The sequence below is a fragment of the Pleurodeles waltl genome, chromosome 10 (assembly GCF_031143425.1).
Source record: "Pleurodeles waltl isolate 20211129_DDA chromosome 10, aPleWal1.hap1.20221129, whole genome shotgun sequence".
NCBI lineage: Eukaryota > Metazoa > Chordata > Amphibia > Caudata > Salamandridae > Pleurodeles > Pleurodeles waltl.
Genome location: NC_090449.1, coordinates 422,243,575 through 422,262,212, shown reverse-complemented (window position 1 = coordinate 422,262,212; position 18,638 = coordinate 422,243,575). Strand labels below are relative to the sequence as shown.

At 41.9% G+C, this 18,638-nt stretch overlaps 1 protein-coding gene across 2 annotated transcripts in view; it reads left to right on the top strand.

Annotated features, from left to right (window-relative positions):
* The window catches only part of MSS51 (MSS51 mitochondrial translational activator), a 339,755-nt gene that overhangs the window by 221,029 nt on the left and 100,088 nt on the right, over positions 1-18,638 (top strand). For both annotated transcript variants that reach the window (XM_069210674.1, XM_069210673.1), the window contains 2 exons: positions 4,819-4,943; positions 7,020-7,583. In XM_069210674.1, the coding sequence (XP_069066775.1) occupies positions 4,819-4,943; positions 7,020-7,583 (689 nt within the window). The remainder of the gene's footprint in view (positions 1-4,818; positions 4,944-7,019; positions 7,584-18,638) is intronic.

Here is an 18,638-nt window from a genome sequence, read left to right as displayed (position 1 = left end):
ACAAGTTCCCACAGCCTCGTCTGAGTGGATAGTACAGAATCTGGCACTCTGCAGAGAGACCAGTATTTTAAAAAGCTGGAGTTTTTTCTGAGAAAGCTTGTAATATGAGTTTCCTGAGCAAGAAAAATACCAAGTGGATCATAAATCAAAGAGAGATAAGGAAGCACAGTGGAACCATATCAGAAGGACCTTTGGCCCAACACCAACGAAACATAAAGCTCCTTTAGGAACTTGCGAGCATTCAACCAGACTTTGCTGAGTTCCTGTCAATTTAAAAATATTGGCTAACTATAAATATATGCTTTAGTCTAAAAAAGAAAAGCACATATTGCCGGAGTAGTTCACCTTACTGAAGGGAACTACTTTGTGCAAGGATTTTCTCCTTGCAAAAGAACAGAAGGCCAGCACTAACATTGAAGTCAGCCGATGGCTAAAGTAGACTGGCACATTACCCTATGGTGTAAGCGTTAGTGGGGTGAAAAAATATTTAAATGGCAGAGCAGTAAACCAATGGAAAAAGAGGGCTAGCTGAAGCCTCTATAAGTAAGAATATATGACATTTTAGTAAATTCAAAAGGTCTTGGTTAATACCAGTTCTAAAAATAGTGTGTGCAGCATTCCACGAGGACTCCAGTGATGATAAGGATAAAGCTGTTTCTTTTTCTTTTTTTTTTGTTTGTCCTCATGGTGTGTTCACGTTGGCTACGAGTGCAGCTAGGCCAGATCTCAGACCAATACCACCGGGTCGAAAAAGGTCCTTTAGAGACCGCCTCCTCTGCTCACCAAACCACACAAGGCAAAGCCATACCCAGTTCTTTGGATCCTCTAAGAGGGGTCAGGTAACCACCTAACTCAGCATACCTCCAGAGGAAGGCCTTGTAGAGCTCTTAATCATTGGGCATGCCTTATGAAAGCCCATCTGGAGTTATGTGCCTCTTTTCCCAAAGTGTCCAGAATCTATCCCTTTTCTTTAGGGGAGTATTTTGTTCAAGACGGCACAAGTTCGTAACTGATCTCTTTCCGCCATGTACTGTCGGAGCCAAGGGGGAATCCATTTTAGGCATATTTCCCGGCACGCCAAGAGAATTAGCACAAATAACAAATATTTATGATAGCGCTGTAGCTTTCGACTCAATTCTTCCCCACCCACCACCCCAAATATTACTAGTGGCAGGCATACTTTAACTACTGCGCTTATTGCCTGAGTGTTTTCGTTACCCACAACTTGCCAAAACTGATGAAACATTGGGCATTGCCAAAACATATGGAGGTCATCCACTCCCTCCTCGCTACAATGGGGGCAATTCTTCTTAAGTCTCCCCAAGGCTGTCAACTTCTTCGTCGTCCAGTACACCCTGTGCAAGGTGAACAAATGATGTTTCTTTAAAGAGGCAGATTTCACTGTATCCCAAAACATAGACATTGATACTTGCCAGAGATTAGTAACATCCAGTGATGGCAAATCCTGTCCCCATTTCTTCTCTGGCAGAGGGGGGGATTCCTCGCCAACTTCTATCAGCATCCAGTACCATAAAGCAACCTCCTTGCGGAGGATATGACTCAGTGCCAAACTCTCTTCCCAGATGTTCTCCTCTTGCCCGTGCCCTTCCTTCGGTAGCGCCCTTGCCCAACATGCCATTTGATAATATTTAAATTTTGAAAAGACACCCCCCAATTGCTCACTAAATTCTGACCAAGGCAGCAAGACATGGTTCTCCAGAAATTGACCCCACTTCACCAACCCCTTCTCCTTTAGAGGAAGAGATAGTTTGTCTTGAAAACATTCCGGGGTACCCGGTGACCCCCAAACAGGGGCCAGATTACTATAGTAGGGTATCCCATAGACTTTCCGGACCTGAAACCATACCTTGCACGCCACCCCAGACACTTCAGCCTTATCTTCTTAAAGTACTATGGCCCATATTTATACTTTTTGACGCAAACCAGCGCCGGCGCTGGTTTGTGTCAAAAGATTTACCACCGTCTAATGTCATTCCTACACGCCACATGGGCGCCATATTTAAGGATTGACGTTAGCCGGTGCTGCGGGCTGGTCAGAGTAAAAAAAAATGACTCAAACCAGGCAGCGCCGGCGTAGGGGAAAATGGGGGTTGTGCGTCAAAAAATGGTGCAAGTCAGGTTTGAGTCAAAAATCTTGGCTCAAACCAGACTTGTGCCATTTTTTGACACACAACCCCCATTGAAATGACTTCTGTCTTAGCAAAGACAGGAGTCCTGCTCCCTTGTCCAATGGCCATGCCCAGGGGACTTCTGTCCCCTGGGCATGCCCATTGGGAACAGTGGCATGTAGGGGGGCCCAAATTAGGCCCCCCAATGCCACTTTAAAAAAGAAAAAAATATGACTTACCTCAACTTACCTGTACCTACCTGGGATGGGTCCCCCCATCCATGGGTGTCCTCCTGGGGTGGGTGAGAGTGGCAAGGGGTGTCCCTGGGGGCAGGGAAGGGCACATCTGGACTGCATCCATGGTCTGAGACCCTGGAAGTGAGCCCACAGGTCCCTTAACGCCTTCCCTCACCCAGGCGTTAAAAAACGGCGCACATCAGGCTGTGTGCCGTTTTTTAAGGCCCACCCCCTCCTGTGCTTGAAAATGATGCCGGAGTATAAATAAGGTGCACAGGCCTTAAAGTCATTTTTTTGACGGGAATGCCTACCTTGCATGTCATTAATGCAAGGCGGTTTGCCGCATCCAAAAAATGACACACATGGAGGTTTTTTGACGTCCGCGGGGTCGGGCATCATAGTTTAAAAATGGGGCAAGGTTTGCGCTGAATGTGTGTCAAAATTTTTGACGCACATTCGGTGCAAACAGAGTATAAATATGCCTCTTTGGGTGGCCAAATTGAAATAGAAAATGCTCCCCTGCTTCCTGGAGGTGGCTGGTCATAGCCTTAAATCCAGGGGTAAAACTAGAGCTTTCATTCAGTAGTCTTCTTACATTTTTCACCTGAAAAGCTAGATAATACTTATAAAGATCAGGACTCGCTGTCCCTATGTATCTCTTTCTCTTACATAATTTCTTCCGTGCAATGCAAACCCCTCTAGATGCCCACACAAATGAAGATAATTCCCCTTGTAGCTTTTGAAACCAGACCTCAATCAATCACGAACAAAGATACAGGTCTTAGTTATGTGAGGGATGACGAAATAGAACATGCTTTTACCTCCTTTCTTCAGGAGCTATACACAGAAGACTCAAAGGCCACAACGGAGCAAATTGAAGACTTTCTGGGCAAAAGTTAATTTCCTTGCCTAGACAAAGATTCAAGACACAAGCTAGAAGTTGAGATGGATATGATGGAGCTGAATGAGGCTATTAGAAGTTTAAAAAGGGGGAAGGCACCTGGTCCCGACAGTTTACAAAACGAGCTTTATATTTTACTTAAGGATGAATTAACCCCAATCTTGTTGGAATTAGTTAATAACCTTTTTGTTGAGGGTGGAGACCTGCCAAAGACTTGGGATGAAGCTATTATTACTTTAATTTTAAAACCAGACAAAAACCTATCCCATTGTGAGTCTTACAGACCCATTTCATTATTAAACTCGGACTACAAAATCTACACACACATATTATCTAAAGGATTAGAGACGGTGGTTGCTTCATTGGTCCACGAGGACCAGAAAGGCTTTATTAAAGGTAGACAGTTCTCCGAGTTAATGCATGATTTATTAGGCTCTATTGATTTGGCCACCCAGGAGGCTCTACCTTTGGTGGTGCTCACCTTTGACGTCGCCAAAGCATTTGATCGGGTGAGCTGGTCTTTTCTGTATATGGTTATTGGCCGATATAAGCTAGGAGATACTTTTTCTAGAGCAATTAGTTTGTTATATAAGAACCCCCTGGCTAAAGTGCTGATTAATGGTAATCTCAGCAAGTCAGAATTGGACAGGGCACTCGCCAGGGCTGTCCACTCTCTCCTCTTTTGTTTGATCTTTATATTGAGCCTTTGGCAAGTGGGATTAGACAGAGTGGCGAGTGGGATTAGACAAATATTTTATCTTTCCAATATAAGGGTTAGGAGAAGAAAGTAGCACTCTATGCAGATGACCTAATGATATATACAAGGGACTTAGGTGTGTCATTACCAAACATTTTACTATCTTTGAAGGTGTTTGGAAGAGTGTCAGGGTATCTGGTAAACCAACAAAAAACTGAGATATTGTGTTGGAATACTACTTATAGTAACTCGTTGATTAAAAAGGAAATACGGTATCTGGGGGTGTAGGTTATGGCTAAACTGGACAATGTTCCCCGGGTTAGTTTTAATAAGGCATTAGTTGCCACTAGGAAACTGTTAAGGGTGTGGGCAGGTCTTCCAGTGTCTCTTATTGGGAGGTCAAACATCTTGAAGATGATTATTCTGCCAAAGTTTACGTTTCTGTGCAATACGATCCCCTTAGAATTTATATAAAGCTGTTTCTTTGCTTCCATCCACAGTTCGGGATGTTCAGAGTCTCCTGTGCCAAGGACCCCTGACATAGTAGTCCTATGTGGGTTAGTGAAAGACTTCCTGTGATGGACAGTTAGATTTGCACTATAGGTGTATTTGGCTGGTGACATAAGGATGGGTTTGATTTAAAATATTCAGAATAGACTAAGAGATATCAGTAAAAGGTATATGCTGAAAACCAAATAAACAACATGAACAGGATCAGAGTCTCCTGGAGAGATGCACAGTGGACCAGCGATATAAAGGGCTCAAAAGGGACCATTAACGAACTATCTACTCTCTAGCGGTTTATCATATTTTTCACTGTTTCCCTTTCCTGTTTCTTCTCATCTTCCTCTACAGGTGCCAGAATGTTTACTACTGTAGCTCTGAGTGCCAACGAGCTAACTGGCCAATCCACAAAAAGTTTTGCAAGAAGCTGCAGCTGGCTGCCACAGACCGCCTAGTGGAATGGCTAGTTTTCACTGGTAAGAACCCAAACAAAATGAGATGGATTGAGAAGACTCTCAGGAAACTAGTCCCAGAGAATGACTAAATCTAGGGGTGTGCACATTTTTTGTCTGTTAAAGTTTTGTGACACTCCCTATTTCCCTCTTCTGCAAAATCTGATAAGTTTCCATGGTGCCTTCACTGTAGAGTTTTTTTTCCTGCATTGCAAGATAATGTGCACACTACATATCGAAATAATTTTCACTATAATTAAACCATTTCAGGCTTGAAAATGTATGCAGATTGTAAGGTTATCTTTTGCAAAGCTTGCCTGCAGGAGCGGCTTGCGGTGTGGTTAGGGGGCGTGGAGGCGTGTTCCGGGGGATGAGGTAGGAGAAAAATTAGTTTAATAAAAAACAACACCACTTACCTGAATCATCAATGCCACCACTGCACCGCTCCTCTTGCCTTCACTGCAGCCCCAGGCAGAGGCTCCCAGCCTGCCCTGCGGCCAATCTGAACCCTGCTGTCATGCTACTGGCAGCATGACAGCAGCATTCAGATTGGTCAAGCGCCAAGCCAGGGCGCTCCAAGGCAGAGTGGGAGCCTCTGCCTGCTGTCCCCAACCCAGCAACACAGTGCAGGGTTGGAGAGAGCCTAGTGGGCATGTGTGTTTGGCCGGCCCAAGACGGCCAGCCAAACATACATGCGCACTGAGGGGGAGTGCTCTGCACTCCTCCTTCGTGCTTGTCACAGCCCATGGTCCCACCCTTTTATTTACAATAAAATGATAATAAACATAGTTTATTATCGTTTTATTGTAAAAGTTTGGCAGCTGCTGCTGCTGGCGGGGGTGACGCTCCTCCGCCTAAGCAGAGGAGCCGCGCCTGCTTGCCTGTACATAATTGTACTGCACAGGAAAATCGCACTAAGGTCCTGATTACAAGGGGACCAGATACTTCAGAGCAAGTGTAAACCCATTTTACACAAGGATCTGAATTATAAATTGTGTTTATCACATCCAGTAAAGTGTGGTAATCTGCATCTTTGCAATTTTCCTCATGTACATTTCAACACGAAGTAGAGGCAGAGGAGAAAGAAGGCAGTGCCTAGTTTCTAAAAAATAAGTGTATGTGCTGAAAGATTTTCTTAAGAGCTCTCCTCTGCTCCTGCCCAGTGCAGGCTTTGGCATTTACTAAGGCTGCCTTGTTTTGATACCATCATATGCCTCTCTTTTGCATCAGCCTACACTTCTGCTTCTTTAGCTCACTCTTGCAGATTCTTTTTCATCCCTACTTTCTCCCTCTGTATCTAACTTTCTTTCAGTTTCTCATCTTTTCTTCCTTTAATGCCTTTCCCTCTCTTTTTCTCTGGGCCAAAGTATGATGATAAAAAAATACCCCAAAATTAGGGCCAGCACCTGCAACCTCTTGCACAAATTAAGCACGGGTAAAAGTCAGTAAACAGCAGAACATGCAGCATTTGGTGAGGAAAGCACCAACATCTAGGTTATGCCTCATTTTTAATGCAAAATCATTACAGACAACGAACACCGAACACTGGGGCATCAGATCTTCCCTCTCCAGGGCCCCGGTAATAGCGTTACCTGAGAAGTATATCTTATGCACAACAAGTTTACTACTGTTAAATAAGAATACATATGCCATAAATTGTCTCAAAAATTATGATTTTCACTTGGAAGTGTAAACTTGAAAAAACTTTGCAACCTTTGTGAAGGTGTAAAGTTTTCATTCCAAGTTCAGAAAAGGTACAACCCCACCACCACCTCCAACATCTTCATACTTCTCAGTACCAAACCAGGGTAAACTATAGCTCATTCACATGAGTCTCAAGGAAACAAAAAGTCGACCTGCCACAAATAAGAGTTCTTACAAATGGTCCGATCCCTTAAGAAATATGTCTGTTGGGATACAACTGAGCTGTTATTTGCACACCATGTTTAAAGCACAAATATAAATTAACCTTGATGCAGAAGAGACTCACTGAAAAAATTGCCCAGTTAAGTTAGGACAGGATAATGTCCATTACACTTCACCTTCTCCTCATGCTTGTAACTTCTGAAGCTAACTTTCTGAACTCTCCTTCCTTTGCAGGAGACATACCATTTCCCACGGAACACTGGGAAAAACCTGTCACTGAAGTGACTGGCTGGAATGACTGGTTTTCCATGCAGGATTCCCTGCAAGAGAAACTGGACAACATAATGACTGGACGTTACATGAACATCTTGTGGGCCAATGCTGGAAAACCACGGCCAGAAGAGAAGGACCTTCTGGAATCAGTAAAGCGCTTGATGTCAGACTTCCTCTCCCGGCCACTGACTATCGGCTTTGGGCTAAAGGCCTTCAACGTTGACCCATACGCTGGTCCCATCACAGTGCATGTGGTGGGGGCCTCCCACATCGAAACTCTGAACACCAGGGTGACAGATTACGATGAACTAGCACAGATGTTTCCAGGGAACCAAGGCATTGAAGTTGTGATGGTTGGACCTGAAGTGGTGGATGGGCCTCTCATGAGGCCACCTCTGGCAGCCTTTGGACCACGTGGGAGAGTTTATCTGAGCAGCTACAGAGGTCTGTACCATGTTTTCTGGGAGACCCTCGTGGAGAGTAAGCAGGCAGCTCGCCCTAACCTGGTGGTGGGCTTTCATCCAGGTAAGAAGGTTTGTTGAAATCTCTAGGCTTTACATTGGGGTTAACATTCATGCTAGTGGGAAAACTGATTGCCATGTTAACGTCTAACCTGGGAGTTGGTTTTCATCCTGGTTAGCATTCAGATTGGCCTCCTAATGTAACCTAGTGGTGGCCTTTTATGTAGGTGATAATCAAAATGTACCTCTTTAAGCCTAAACCAATGTTAGAGTTTCAGCCATGAAAGATTTTTATGAATTCTGCCTGTGCTGAGTCCACAGTGTGTTCCTAGATGTTTTTTTCACACGACTTTTCATATTTGTTTCTCCAGTGCCCAGTGCATTCACAAGCCTACACTTTTTTGGTAGTTTGGCATTCCAGAAAGAAGGTTACTTGATATGATGCAGTAACACGGGAACACATACTGACTGAATTGTTTGGCTGTGCTTATTCTTCTTCATGAAGGAATTTCCTTCCTGGACTAGTAAAGCTGTTACGACCTAGATGAACAAGGATTGCACAGAAATTGATTCACCACGTGACCTAAGATTACACAAAATGTAAATAAACACAGCATAGGTAGTTAGTTTGAAATATAAACATAGCACCTAATGGACAAAGATTCCTAATAAAAATTGTAATTAATTTGCGAATTCTTATTAGGAAACTACAAAGTGGAAGTGGGTGCCATTTGTTCACCAACTTATACTGAAAGTGTTGGTATTTTGTGAACCAACCTTTGAATTAACAGGATGGATCACAAATTACAGACTCATGGTGGGTAGCAATTCGATCTACCTCATTAATATGCATTAGGTAAACAAAGGTTGAGGCCTACTACGATTAGTTAGCGTCACAGGCAAGGTGGCCTACTGGGGTCAGCAGACCACCATGTCTGTGACTCCTTTTAAATAAAACAATCATTTTTTAAAATGAAGCCCGTTTTCATAAAAAGCAAAAGGGTAATTTTACTAACTTTTTCTTAGGAACAGGCAATGGTCTTAAAGACCACTTCTAAATATGTTTTTGTTGACATTCACAAGGGGGAAAGAGTCCCTGGGGGATCCCTTCCCGTTTGCGTATGATTACCATCCATTTGGATTTCAGTTACACAAATTAATACATGCATAAAGGAACCAATATATAGAAGGGACACCCTTTACACGCACCTTCTAAATACTGATCCTGTATTCAGTCTGACACCTAAAGAGCGATTTAGTAATATGTTACAGAATCGTTATTTTGGCGTTGTACATTTAAAATCGCTATTTTTCGGTCACAGGGGTCAAAATGGTACCTTTGTGACTATAATATTGATTTGTACCTCAGGTCATACATGGTTTATCATGAGGACAGAAAACAAAACATATGTCCCCAACGCTAGCTTTATTACAAGTTAGCTCTATAACCTTAATCAGAGCTGCAGCCAGAGGCTTGCGTCACATTCCTGGTAAGTAGGACGGGTACTATACCGTTACAGGGATCATCTTTTAGTCTATAGTAGGCATCCTGGAAAGATAACTTTTCATTGTTTACTCTGAACTAGAGGGTTTTATAGCCCTTTGTGGGGGAAAGTCTCCAATTTAGTTCTATATGAAACCAACATATTCTATTCAAAATAAAAAATCGAGTATGATTTCAACATTTCCAGTACTCTATGAACCAATAGAAAATATGGTGGATTCTTTTATTATACTCTAGAAAACAGAAAAAAACATGTATTCTTTAGCATGACATATATAATATTACATATACAATTAGACAAACGCCAATTAAGTATGAACAGTATCCCGGAATATTCTCAGCAGTAAATAAATCATGGATTATTGACTCTTGAGTCAACAAATCTACAAAAGAATCCTCTTGTATTTGTCCACATAGCCCTTTACCCTAAAAATCACTATGTTCTATTTCATGTATTTGAAGGATGCTCACCATGGATCAAAATAGAGAGTTTCAGCATCAATCCAATATTTTCCCATGCACAGATGGACGAAGATGATGATAAAACATTCAGATTCAAAATATTTTCACCCACGCCAAACTTTATTTTACAGGTGGCCAAAACAAGGTCAGTATGAGGAATATCGCTTATCGTCTGGGTAATTGTCTCACACAACTTGCTCAGAGCAGTACCTTTAACAGTCATGTGCACCTTCCAAATCACATCTGGAACATTCAGAATAACGTCCCAGCAAATTAGTTGTTTGAAAATATTGTGGTTGCATATATGCTGCTCTGAGAACATTTAAGCTAAAATTGATAGTCTACATGAGCAGGGTAATATAAATATCTGTGCTTAATCTATGAGCCCACTCAGTTGCCATGTCTTTGATATCATCCATGTGTATCTCTAAAGCAACTGATAAAAGATTTTGATACTGACAGATAAGTGCCCAGCACTTGACAGTTCTTTTAAAGAGAATATGTCCATACCTAATTATCCACCACTGAACTTGTTTAAAAATGCCCAGATTTACAAATATTTGTCAAATCCAGCCCACAGTAACTCGAACATTGCATGAATTTCAGTAAATGTATTTCACCCCATTGCAAAGCATTTAACTCATATCAATTAGCCATAAACACATGCACGGTGCTATCTCTACCATGTGTAAATCCATACTGTTGTTGTAAAGCAGTGTTTAAAACCGCTTTACTAAGATGAAGATGCAACATTTTAAAATAGACATCTGAATTAATCAGAGAAATGGGTCAGTATGATCTCTTGTCATCAGCAGGCTTGTACTTTATAAAGAAAAACACTAAGGTCAGGATTGCCGCTGTTGTGGCGGTCTGACTGCAACATTAAGACCCTGGTGGTCAGACCGCCAGGGTTCCACCGTCACAGCCGGGATTCATGATCCCCACAGCCAGGTGGTGGTGGAGATCGCAGCGCTCCCCTGCGGAGTATGATCTTGTTCTCTGCAGCCTTTTCATGGCGGTGAACAGGTGCAGGGGAGCTCCAGGGGCGCCCCTGCACTACCCATGCAGTTGGCATGGTCAGTGCAGGCCCAGCACCATCACAATGTAAGGTAGACAGTGAACTTTGTATGGGTGCTGGTGCACCCTGCGGGCTACAGCATTGCCACCGGGTCGATTACGAGCCAGAGACAATACTATAGCCTGGTTCCCACTAGGCTGGTGGACGGAAACTGAGGTTTCCGCCCACCAACCTAGTAGGAAACTCCTAATAGTTCTGCTGGGGTGGTTGCCACAAAGGCGCCAGCCATTCTGTCAGGACTTTGGCAGGCGGGCTTTTCCATCTGCCAAACTTGTAATTAGGGTCTATATGCATGCGATCTCAAGATGCTTGGATTCCATCTTCCTTGAAACTAATTTTAGTTGGTCAAGTATAGAGATACTACTATGACATGAGAAGTTTAATAACATTTGACTGGGTAGAGTCCTCGCCCGTTGCCTTACCATCAGACGGGCTATTAATAGGAGCCCAGACTTTCTTAAGAGTAACTGAAGCACCCAGACCGGGTCTGCCCTCTGGTGTCAAGACATTCAGCAGAACTCCATTTAAATATGAATCTACATTTGCTTCAAAGCACTGATCTTCTTTCAGATACAGGGATTGAAAGAATATCTGAAACTGTCTTACAATTTGAACAGCACACAGTACTTTTCGCTAGACTTAATTTTATTAACAGATTTACTTTCCTTAATTTTAGATAATGTCCACCACTTTGCCTCTATGTACTCCTATAACCAGTGTGAATATGGTGTAAATATAATGCCGAAACATTATTCGTAAGCCACCTAGATAACTGAGCACAGTATGTTAACATGAGCAGATCAATCTAATGGTCATTAAGTAATCTCTAACTGACTGCATTTACTTGCTCTGACTTGAAAACACATACTTACTCTGAGAGTTGTAAACACAATCTGACGTTCTTTATTTTTCGAGATGGCATAGTCACATATGGCTCCTCCCATGACAGCTTTTAGAGTATTTCAAACTACTGCTGATTAAGGCTATTGTAATATTTTATGCCAGAAAATCTGTACTATGTTTAATGATATATTTACTATAATACAAAACTTTCAGAAGTGACCTTTCAAATGTCCACTGTGATTCACTCACCTGCTTTCATATTACTGACTAGAGATGGATAAAGGATTATGGTCAAAAAATAATTTGGAGTAAATATCAATATCTAAATTCCCTGATATTGCATGGGATATTAAATATAGATGGGGGTGTGTGTATTTCTTATGTAGGCATATATAAAAATGTAGCTAAACTCCTCCATACAACAACCTTTTTATGGATCCATCAGCCCTACCACAGCCATTATTCTGAAAATACCCGATTATACATTCCTCGTATGTTCAGATGGTTGGGAATCATGAGAATCGAACTTCTGATCCTAAATATGGTTAAAATCACTACATAAAGGACCACCACGCCGGCAATATCTTGAGCGAACACATCTAACATAGAAAGACTGTCTTTTGTAGAATAAAATCCAGAACATACTGAGAAAGTGTTTTTGATTATAAAACAATTGAGCAATTGCTTAACAGTTTCCTGCAACCACTGAGTCGCTGTCATTCCTTATTTAAGATCTTAAAGAATGTCATAAATTACTCTGTAAATAGATGCTCTAATGAAAATCTCAATTTGGATATTTCATTCTCAGTATCGAGTGATCCATATAGACCTACACAACCTTCTCTATTTTTTTTACTTTGCATATGCTGCCCAACCACCCTCACACCGTCTGAACACCAACTCCCTTTTTAATTCTCCCTTCCTCGATGTCAAGTTAGTGTGCTCCTATCCTCCCCTTCAAGAATATGTTGTATGGCATTACAATAAGAGAACGTGTGCTGTAAAGACCAACCAATACAACTGTACTGCCTACTTGGTAATTCTCCGCTGCCTCTGCCTAATTACGAAATTACAGATATTCAAAAATGCTTACAAAATATTCATCCCTTTTCACACTAACTTACATGTCATAAATTTATCATAGATTAAATCAGTATTTATGCCACTATATAACCTATCCCATTTATCTCTTACATATGATCATTTCCCACCAAGTTCCCTTAAGTGTTCAGACATGCAATAGTGAGTTCTCTCTTTGTCTTTTTATTATAAAGTCACAACTGGATGTGCCTCCTCCACTTTGTCTAGTACATTCAACTGTTCTTGCCAAAGTACTATAAGTTTAGACTGTTGCACAATATGGGCATGCATTCCTCTGCCATTGAAATCAGATTTCATGCTTCTCTTTCCAGGTCCACTGCGCAGTTTAAAATTCCATATATTTGAAAATCCAAAAGTGAAGCATCCTGATGATTTGAGCACTAGCTTTCCCTAGAATTACCTCTTTTATATTGTGGTCTTAAAAGCATGCCATAATCATGCATTCAAGGTCTCCCATCCTTGGCTTGCAGAAAATTTGGAGAAGAGCAGAACTTCTACATGGATTGCTTAGAGATGTCTTCTACCTACTCTTTTTTGCACCTAGTAGTGCTCTAGTCACTGCAAGGGTTGTTGAACAAGTGGTAGGTGTCTATTGGCCGGTCACTTGTGTCTCAGAACCCTATTTATTTCTGTTGCAGTCTTATGCAGTTTAGTGGCCATAAAATTGGGTTTGTGTTCTCGCACCTGGAAAAAAAGCATGCAGGAACAACAGGCCAGTTGTGATCTGACAAAGTTGTATCCCACACAGGAATACCGCTCCCCCAGTTCTTAATGCGAGCCCTAATGTTGCCATTTTTTATCTCTGTATGGCATGCCTCATAGCAGTAAAAGCAAGAGATTTCATCTTTGAAGTGATTCTAATATGGTTTTGTGATGGCCTTCATATAATTGTAATAGGGTACTTAGTTTACTGGTTACCACCTCTTTGCCAAACATTTGGATTAGATGGCTATATTTTATCACTAATTCCCCTTCTTCATGTATCTTCTGCATTTGCGGGCGGGTGATTGCTATTGATGGAGGGATAATATTTGCTCAACATTAGTAAATGATGTAACTAATGTTATTGCCATTGGATCTCTGGTAGTCAGGCATATTCTATTTGTTGTATCATTTGCCTGTGCTTGGTGCATTTCACCTTTCAGCCCTATTTGGCCCTCCTCCTCAGTTATTGCCTGGAATAGTAGAGTCAATGTTGCCATATGTCTTGATTTTTTCCACCGCTATGTCTTCCAGAAACCAGTGAGTACACATAGTCTGTGCATGGTCCTGAGTAGAAGGGAAGTTGGTTCCCTTCGATTTATCTTCAGTGCAACGTGTAATACCACTTTCCAACTTCATCTGCAAAATGTTAGCTTTACCAATAGCTCCCTGGCTTTTCTCTCTCTCACAATTGTGCTTTTCTTATTTCTCCTTTATCTTTAATGAGAGCTCAAACATCCTTCAGCTTGTTCTTAGTCCTAACAAGACGCACTAGTTTATCTATTTTACCATTTTATCTTTTGATATCCTTTCGTTTAATGTCTTCTCTTTTCTCCCTTTACCTGCCAAATAGCAGGTGCTTCTCTTGTGCAGGATAGCTAGCTTAAACCACCCCTTCCTTCTCCACTTTGGCATTCAATCTGCAGACTCGCTTAGAGGAAATCTCCCATGATCTGCTGGTGTTATTATTGTTATTGCTTTTGCTTGTGCTGCCATCTTCACCAAAGACATGTGCCTTGTCCTTCCCTTCCTCTTTTCCTTCCATGTCACCTTGGATATTGAGAACAGTAGCCTTTTTATTTGTCCTTCAATTCGCTATTTCGTAGGGCACCTTTCATGATTCTATTTGTAAAGCTTGTTTTCGAATGTTCACCACAGTTCTAATTAATCTGTGACATCTGCCATCTGAAGCCATCTTGGCGTCAAGTACTGTACCATCTTTTGTTACCTCACCTGTGAGGCCAGCAGTTTGGTCATTGAAGTCAAGTTTGAAGTTAGGGCCCAGAATCCCAGCTTTTACCACAATCTCCAGGAAAGGGCCAGTGATGAATCTCAATATTGAGTGATCCGTGTAGACCTTCACTACCTCTGCAATTTTTTGACTTTGTACATGCTACCGAACCACCCACACACCCTCCGAACACCATTTGGGTTAATCACAATGTTCTAGAGTTTCTCAGGTTCTCAGATAGAAATTGATACAATTCTTCATATGCTGACTCGCTGCAGTGCAGCAGTGCATACTCGGGAGACAGGGGGTAGTTTTAAAGGATTCCACAGCCCATCCCCCTGCCTCCCCACTTCTGACAGAAGATATGATTTATGTACCAAGTCCTCCCTGGCATCATGGACGTCATTTAGGGGTCACCAAGGGTCACAGCTGAGACCCTTGGCTCGCCCTTTGGTACCCCTGGCACTGCCTTTGAGATCCCTGGCCTCAGAGGTGGCAAATTCAGTGCCAGGAACACAGCGGCAGCTCGTCCTTATGGACTTCAGTTCGGGCTCCACTCTCTATGCTTTCTGCCAAATTGTTATTACACTAATAGTGACTAATAATATATTATTCACTATAAGTGTAATAAAAATGGAGTACAGTTGACTGGAATATGCCCTTCCATGGCAGCTGAAGAAAGAAAGAAATGCTTTTAAATGTATGTTGTGTGCCTGCTTGCAGGTAGAGTGTATTTATGTGAGAAAGTTTATGTAAGCGTGAATTTGTGTGTATGTATGTGTGTGAGTAAAAGTAGAAGTCGAAAGGTGTGTGTTGTCACTTCCGCTACCTCTGGCATTTCTGTGAATTGACGTCCATACCTGGCATCCCTCCTTTATGCAAGTTCACAAAGAGTGGAGTTCAGTGCAAGATAAAAGTAAGAGAAAGCTGGGTAGCCACAAACAGAGAAAAGTATTTCCAGCACCAATCTAACAATGCACACAAGCACACTTCTGTCAACAGCCCATAGTCTCGCTCTCTCTAGCTTAGAGGCCTTGTAGCAAGACAGTCAGATCCTTTGGACCTGAGTCAAGAGTGCTTTGAAAATTCCGCCATCACTTCCCTGCACACACTGTTGGAGTTTGTCTTTTAAAAACAATATTAATAACGAAAAACTTGCAATATTGTGTAATGAAGCTGCATAGAAAATGTGTTAACGTAGAAAATAATACACGCGTTGAAATGTGCCCACGGGGAGTGACTACCAATGTATACGGAGACTAATGAAAAGGCTTATTAATTCTGAATTTTATGCAATAATGTTTGAAATTGTATCAGTAGATCATAATTAGAGTTATGTGTTGAGAGTTCCTTAACTTAACAAGAAGGGCTTTAGCTTAGCGAGGGTTTGGAGGACACAAAGCTGTACTTTTCCAAGAGCTCTATGTGTGTAGCCGTAGTCAATTCTTTCTCATGAGAACCGACTTGCTCAAGGCGGTGTTCTTGCTAGATGCAACAGTGTAATTCGTAATAGGTGCAAGGTTAACCATACTAGGAGAAGACAATGAAGACACTGACTGGAGCGCAAAATGTAACATTTTCTACCTGACATTCCAACCGCTGAAGACGTCAATAACATGGACCAATTCACGACATGGGAACTGTGAACTGTGGAAAATTCTAGTTAGGTGCTTACCGAACTATTGGACAGAGATAATAATGCACCAAACTTTATCCAATGAGGAATTAGGAAATAGTTAGACAGTTTTGACTTAACGGCGTGACTCGAGAAGAAATTAGCCTTTTTTTCTTCATTCCTCTTCGCCATCTCCATTTTTCATCCCTTTGCTTTAGGACATTTTCCTGAGTTTATTCTGAGTGCTTTAAAACAATCCGCTACCCCATTCTTGCCTGATGCTAACTTCTCCTCTATCTGAGGGAAGTTATATGTTTCTTAGCTATGCTGCCTTGAGACTTTGCCCCGTCCTATTTCTGCTGATGGTGAATCGACTGAGGACGAAGACTGACGCTGTTTGCTGATCTGTTGGATTGGTAACTACCTGATGCAAATTGTGATTGTCTGTTTGCCTTTTCTTTCTAGGTACAAACTGCTATTTTGATAGAGGCCTTAGCATAGATGTTTTCAAAATTCGTGTTCACTAAAATGTTTTGCATGAAGCCCAACATGCTAATGCTTATTTGAGGTTAGTTAAGGCATTCACTAATATCTTGTGCAAATAGACAAATGATTGAGTTCTTGCTTTGTTGAACCATGTACTAATGAGACTCTGCTTAGTTTATTCATGTTAATGATGTGCCTAAATAGTGAATGAATATAGTTTATGCTTTGATTAAGTTGTACTCTGATTACTAATTTGGATTGTTTCTGATGTGGTTTATTGTTATTGAGACTAATAGACATGATACTAGATTATAACTAATAGGGAAATAAACATCCTAACACTTAACTAAACTGGTGTGGTTATTCTTGACTGAAAGGGCATGGTGTGTTCAAATTATTGATTCCTACTGATTGTTTATTGATTACTAATTGCCATTATTGATTGTTCATTGATTTATTGATTGGTGATGCCAAGAAAATATCTCGTACTGGGAAGTCCCCAAACGTGGTCCAAAGGTTTGTCGACCTTAACGCGTCCCCTTGTAAGTTTACTTATTAAGGCTCTGACGCACTAACAGTTTTTGGTAGCAGAGGATGGTTTGGCCCTTTGGGGCCCCAGTACAAAAGGTCAACAGTTTTGGTAGATATTGATGGGGTTCAGCCCTGTGGGGCCCCAGTGTGAAAGGTCATGTTAGTAGAGTTGAAGGGGTTTGGTAGTAAGCAAGGTGTACCGAATAAATTGGGTTTCGTGGATTTTGTCTTTCTCAAATGATGTAAATTGGAGGGATGATGTGTCCCTAAGTCCCAAGTTACTTTCCTGGGATCTCGGAGCTTGCTGAAGGGAGTTTGAGTATGTTCTCGGTGTTCTAGTGACAGTGTGAATGGAGTAGGTTATTGCGCTTGCACGGCTTATGCATATTGCAGGTGAATGGTGATGTTTGTGAGGATTTTAGGCCAGATGATGATGTTTTAGTAGGAGTGGGCGTACTCCGCAGTATGAGAGTAGGGAAGTCGGCGAACTTCATGTGAGTGTGGTGCTTTGTGCTAAAAAATTGTCCACATGGTTGTTGATGATGTACGGACCCTGCGTGGTCTAAGACTCCGGAGTATATTGATAAGTGTATGAGACACTTGGTTTATGTTGTAATTTGTGCGGTTTAATAGGTCGATAGTGAAGTCGACGAGTCGAGTTTGAGTCAAAGTGAGTGAATGAAAACTTCGATGGAGATTTGGTGAGTTCTAAAGTGCACTAGAACAATAATCCATTGACAAGTCGAGAGTAGAATTTGCGGGTCAAATTTAGCTTGCGAGCGCGGGATCTGAGAAGGAGAGAGTAGCGGCCGAGGCTAAGCGAAATCTTTGTAAAGTTCTGAAGCAATTGTGTTACCCTTCCTGTAGTAAACCGGCAAATTTGAGTTTCATTTTGGTTGGTGCTCGCAATATATTGCATTAGTTTGTGTGAATCGAGAGTGGGAAGACAAGGCGCAAGACTTTGTCAGCCGCAGTGTGTGTGAGTGTGAAATCATTGGAGCCCTGCTGGGATAGGTTGGTTAGTGAGAAGGGTCGCACACGGATTGGCAGCGGTCCATGAGAGACAATTGGTTGAGAAGGTAGGCGAAGAGAATTCAGGGAATTAAAGTCACCTTCTGATTTGATAGTGAACAAAATAAAAGACGTAAAAGATGACATTTTTCAAGGCTTTAAAGAGTGCTTTGAGGGGAGATGCATGTATTACCGCGAGTGTAGGGGAGGTTACACCACCAGAGGGTACGCCGGCTTATATTGTAATGGAGGAGAAGGGTGGTGCGCCATGTCTTTGGCTAAAGCAATGGTGCAAAGCCACTGAGAAAGAGGGATGCTTAGCGTTTCCTGAAAACGGAACGTTCTAATTTGAGGGTTTTAGAAAATTTTTGGAGGGTGCTAAATGATCTGAAGCCACCTCCGAGACCAGCACAGTTTTTTGGCGTTAGCAATCTGGGAACTAATGGCAATACGGCAACAGCAACAGAAATTTGAGAGGAGAATGAGGAAAGCTGAAAAGACACTAGCAAAGGCTAGCTGGGATAGTGCACACAGAGAGTTTGGAGGTGAGAGACA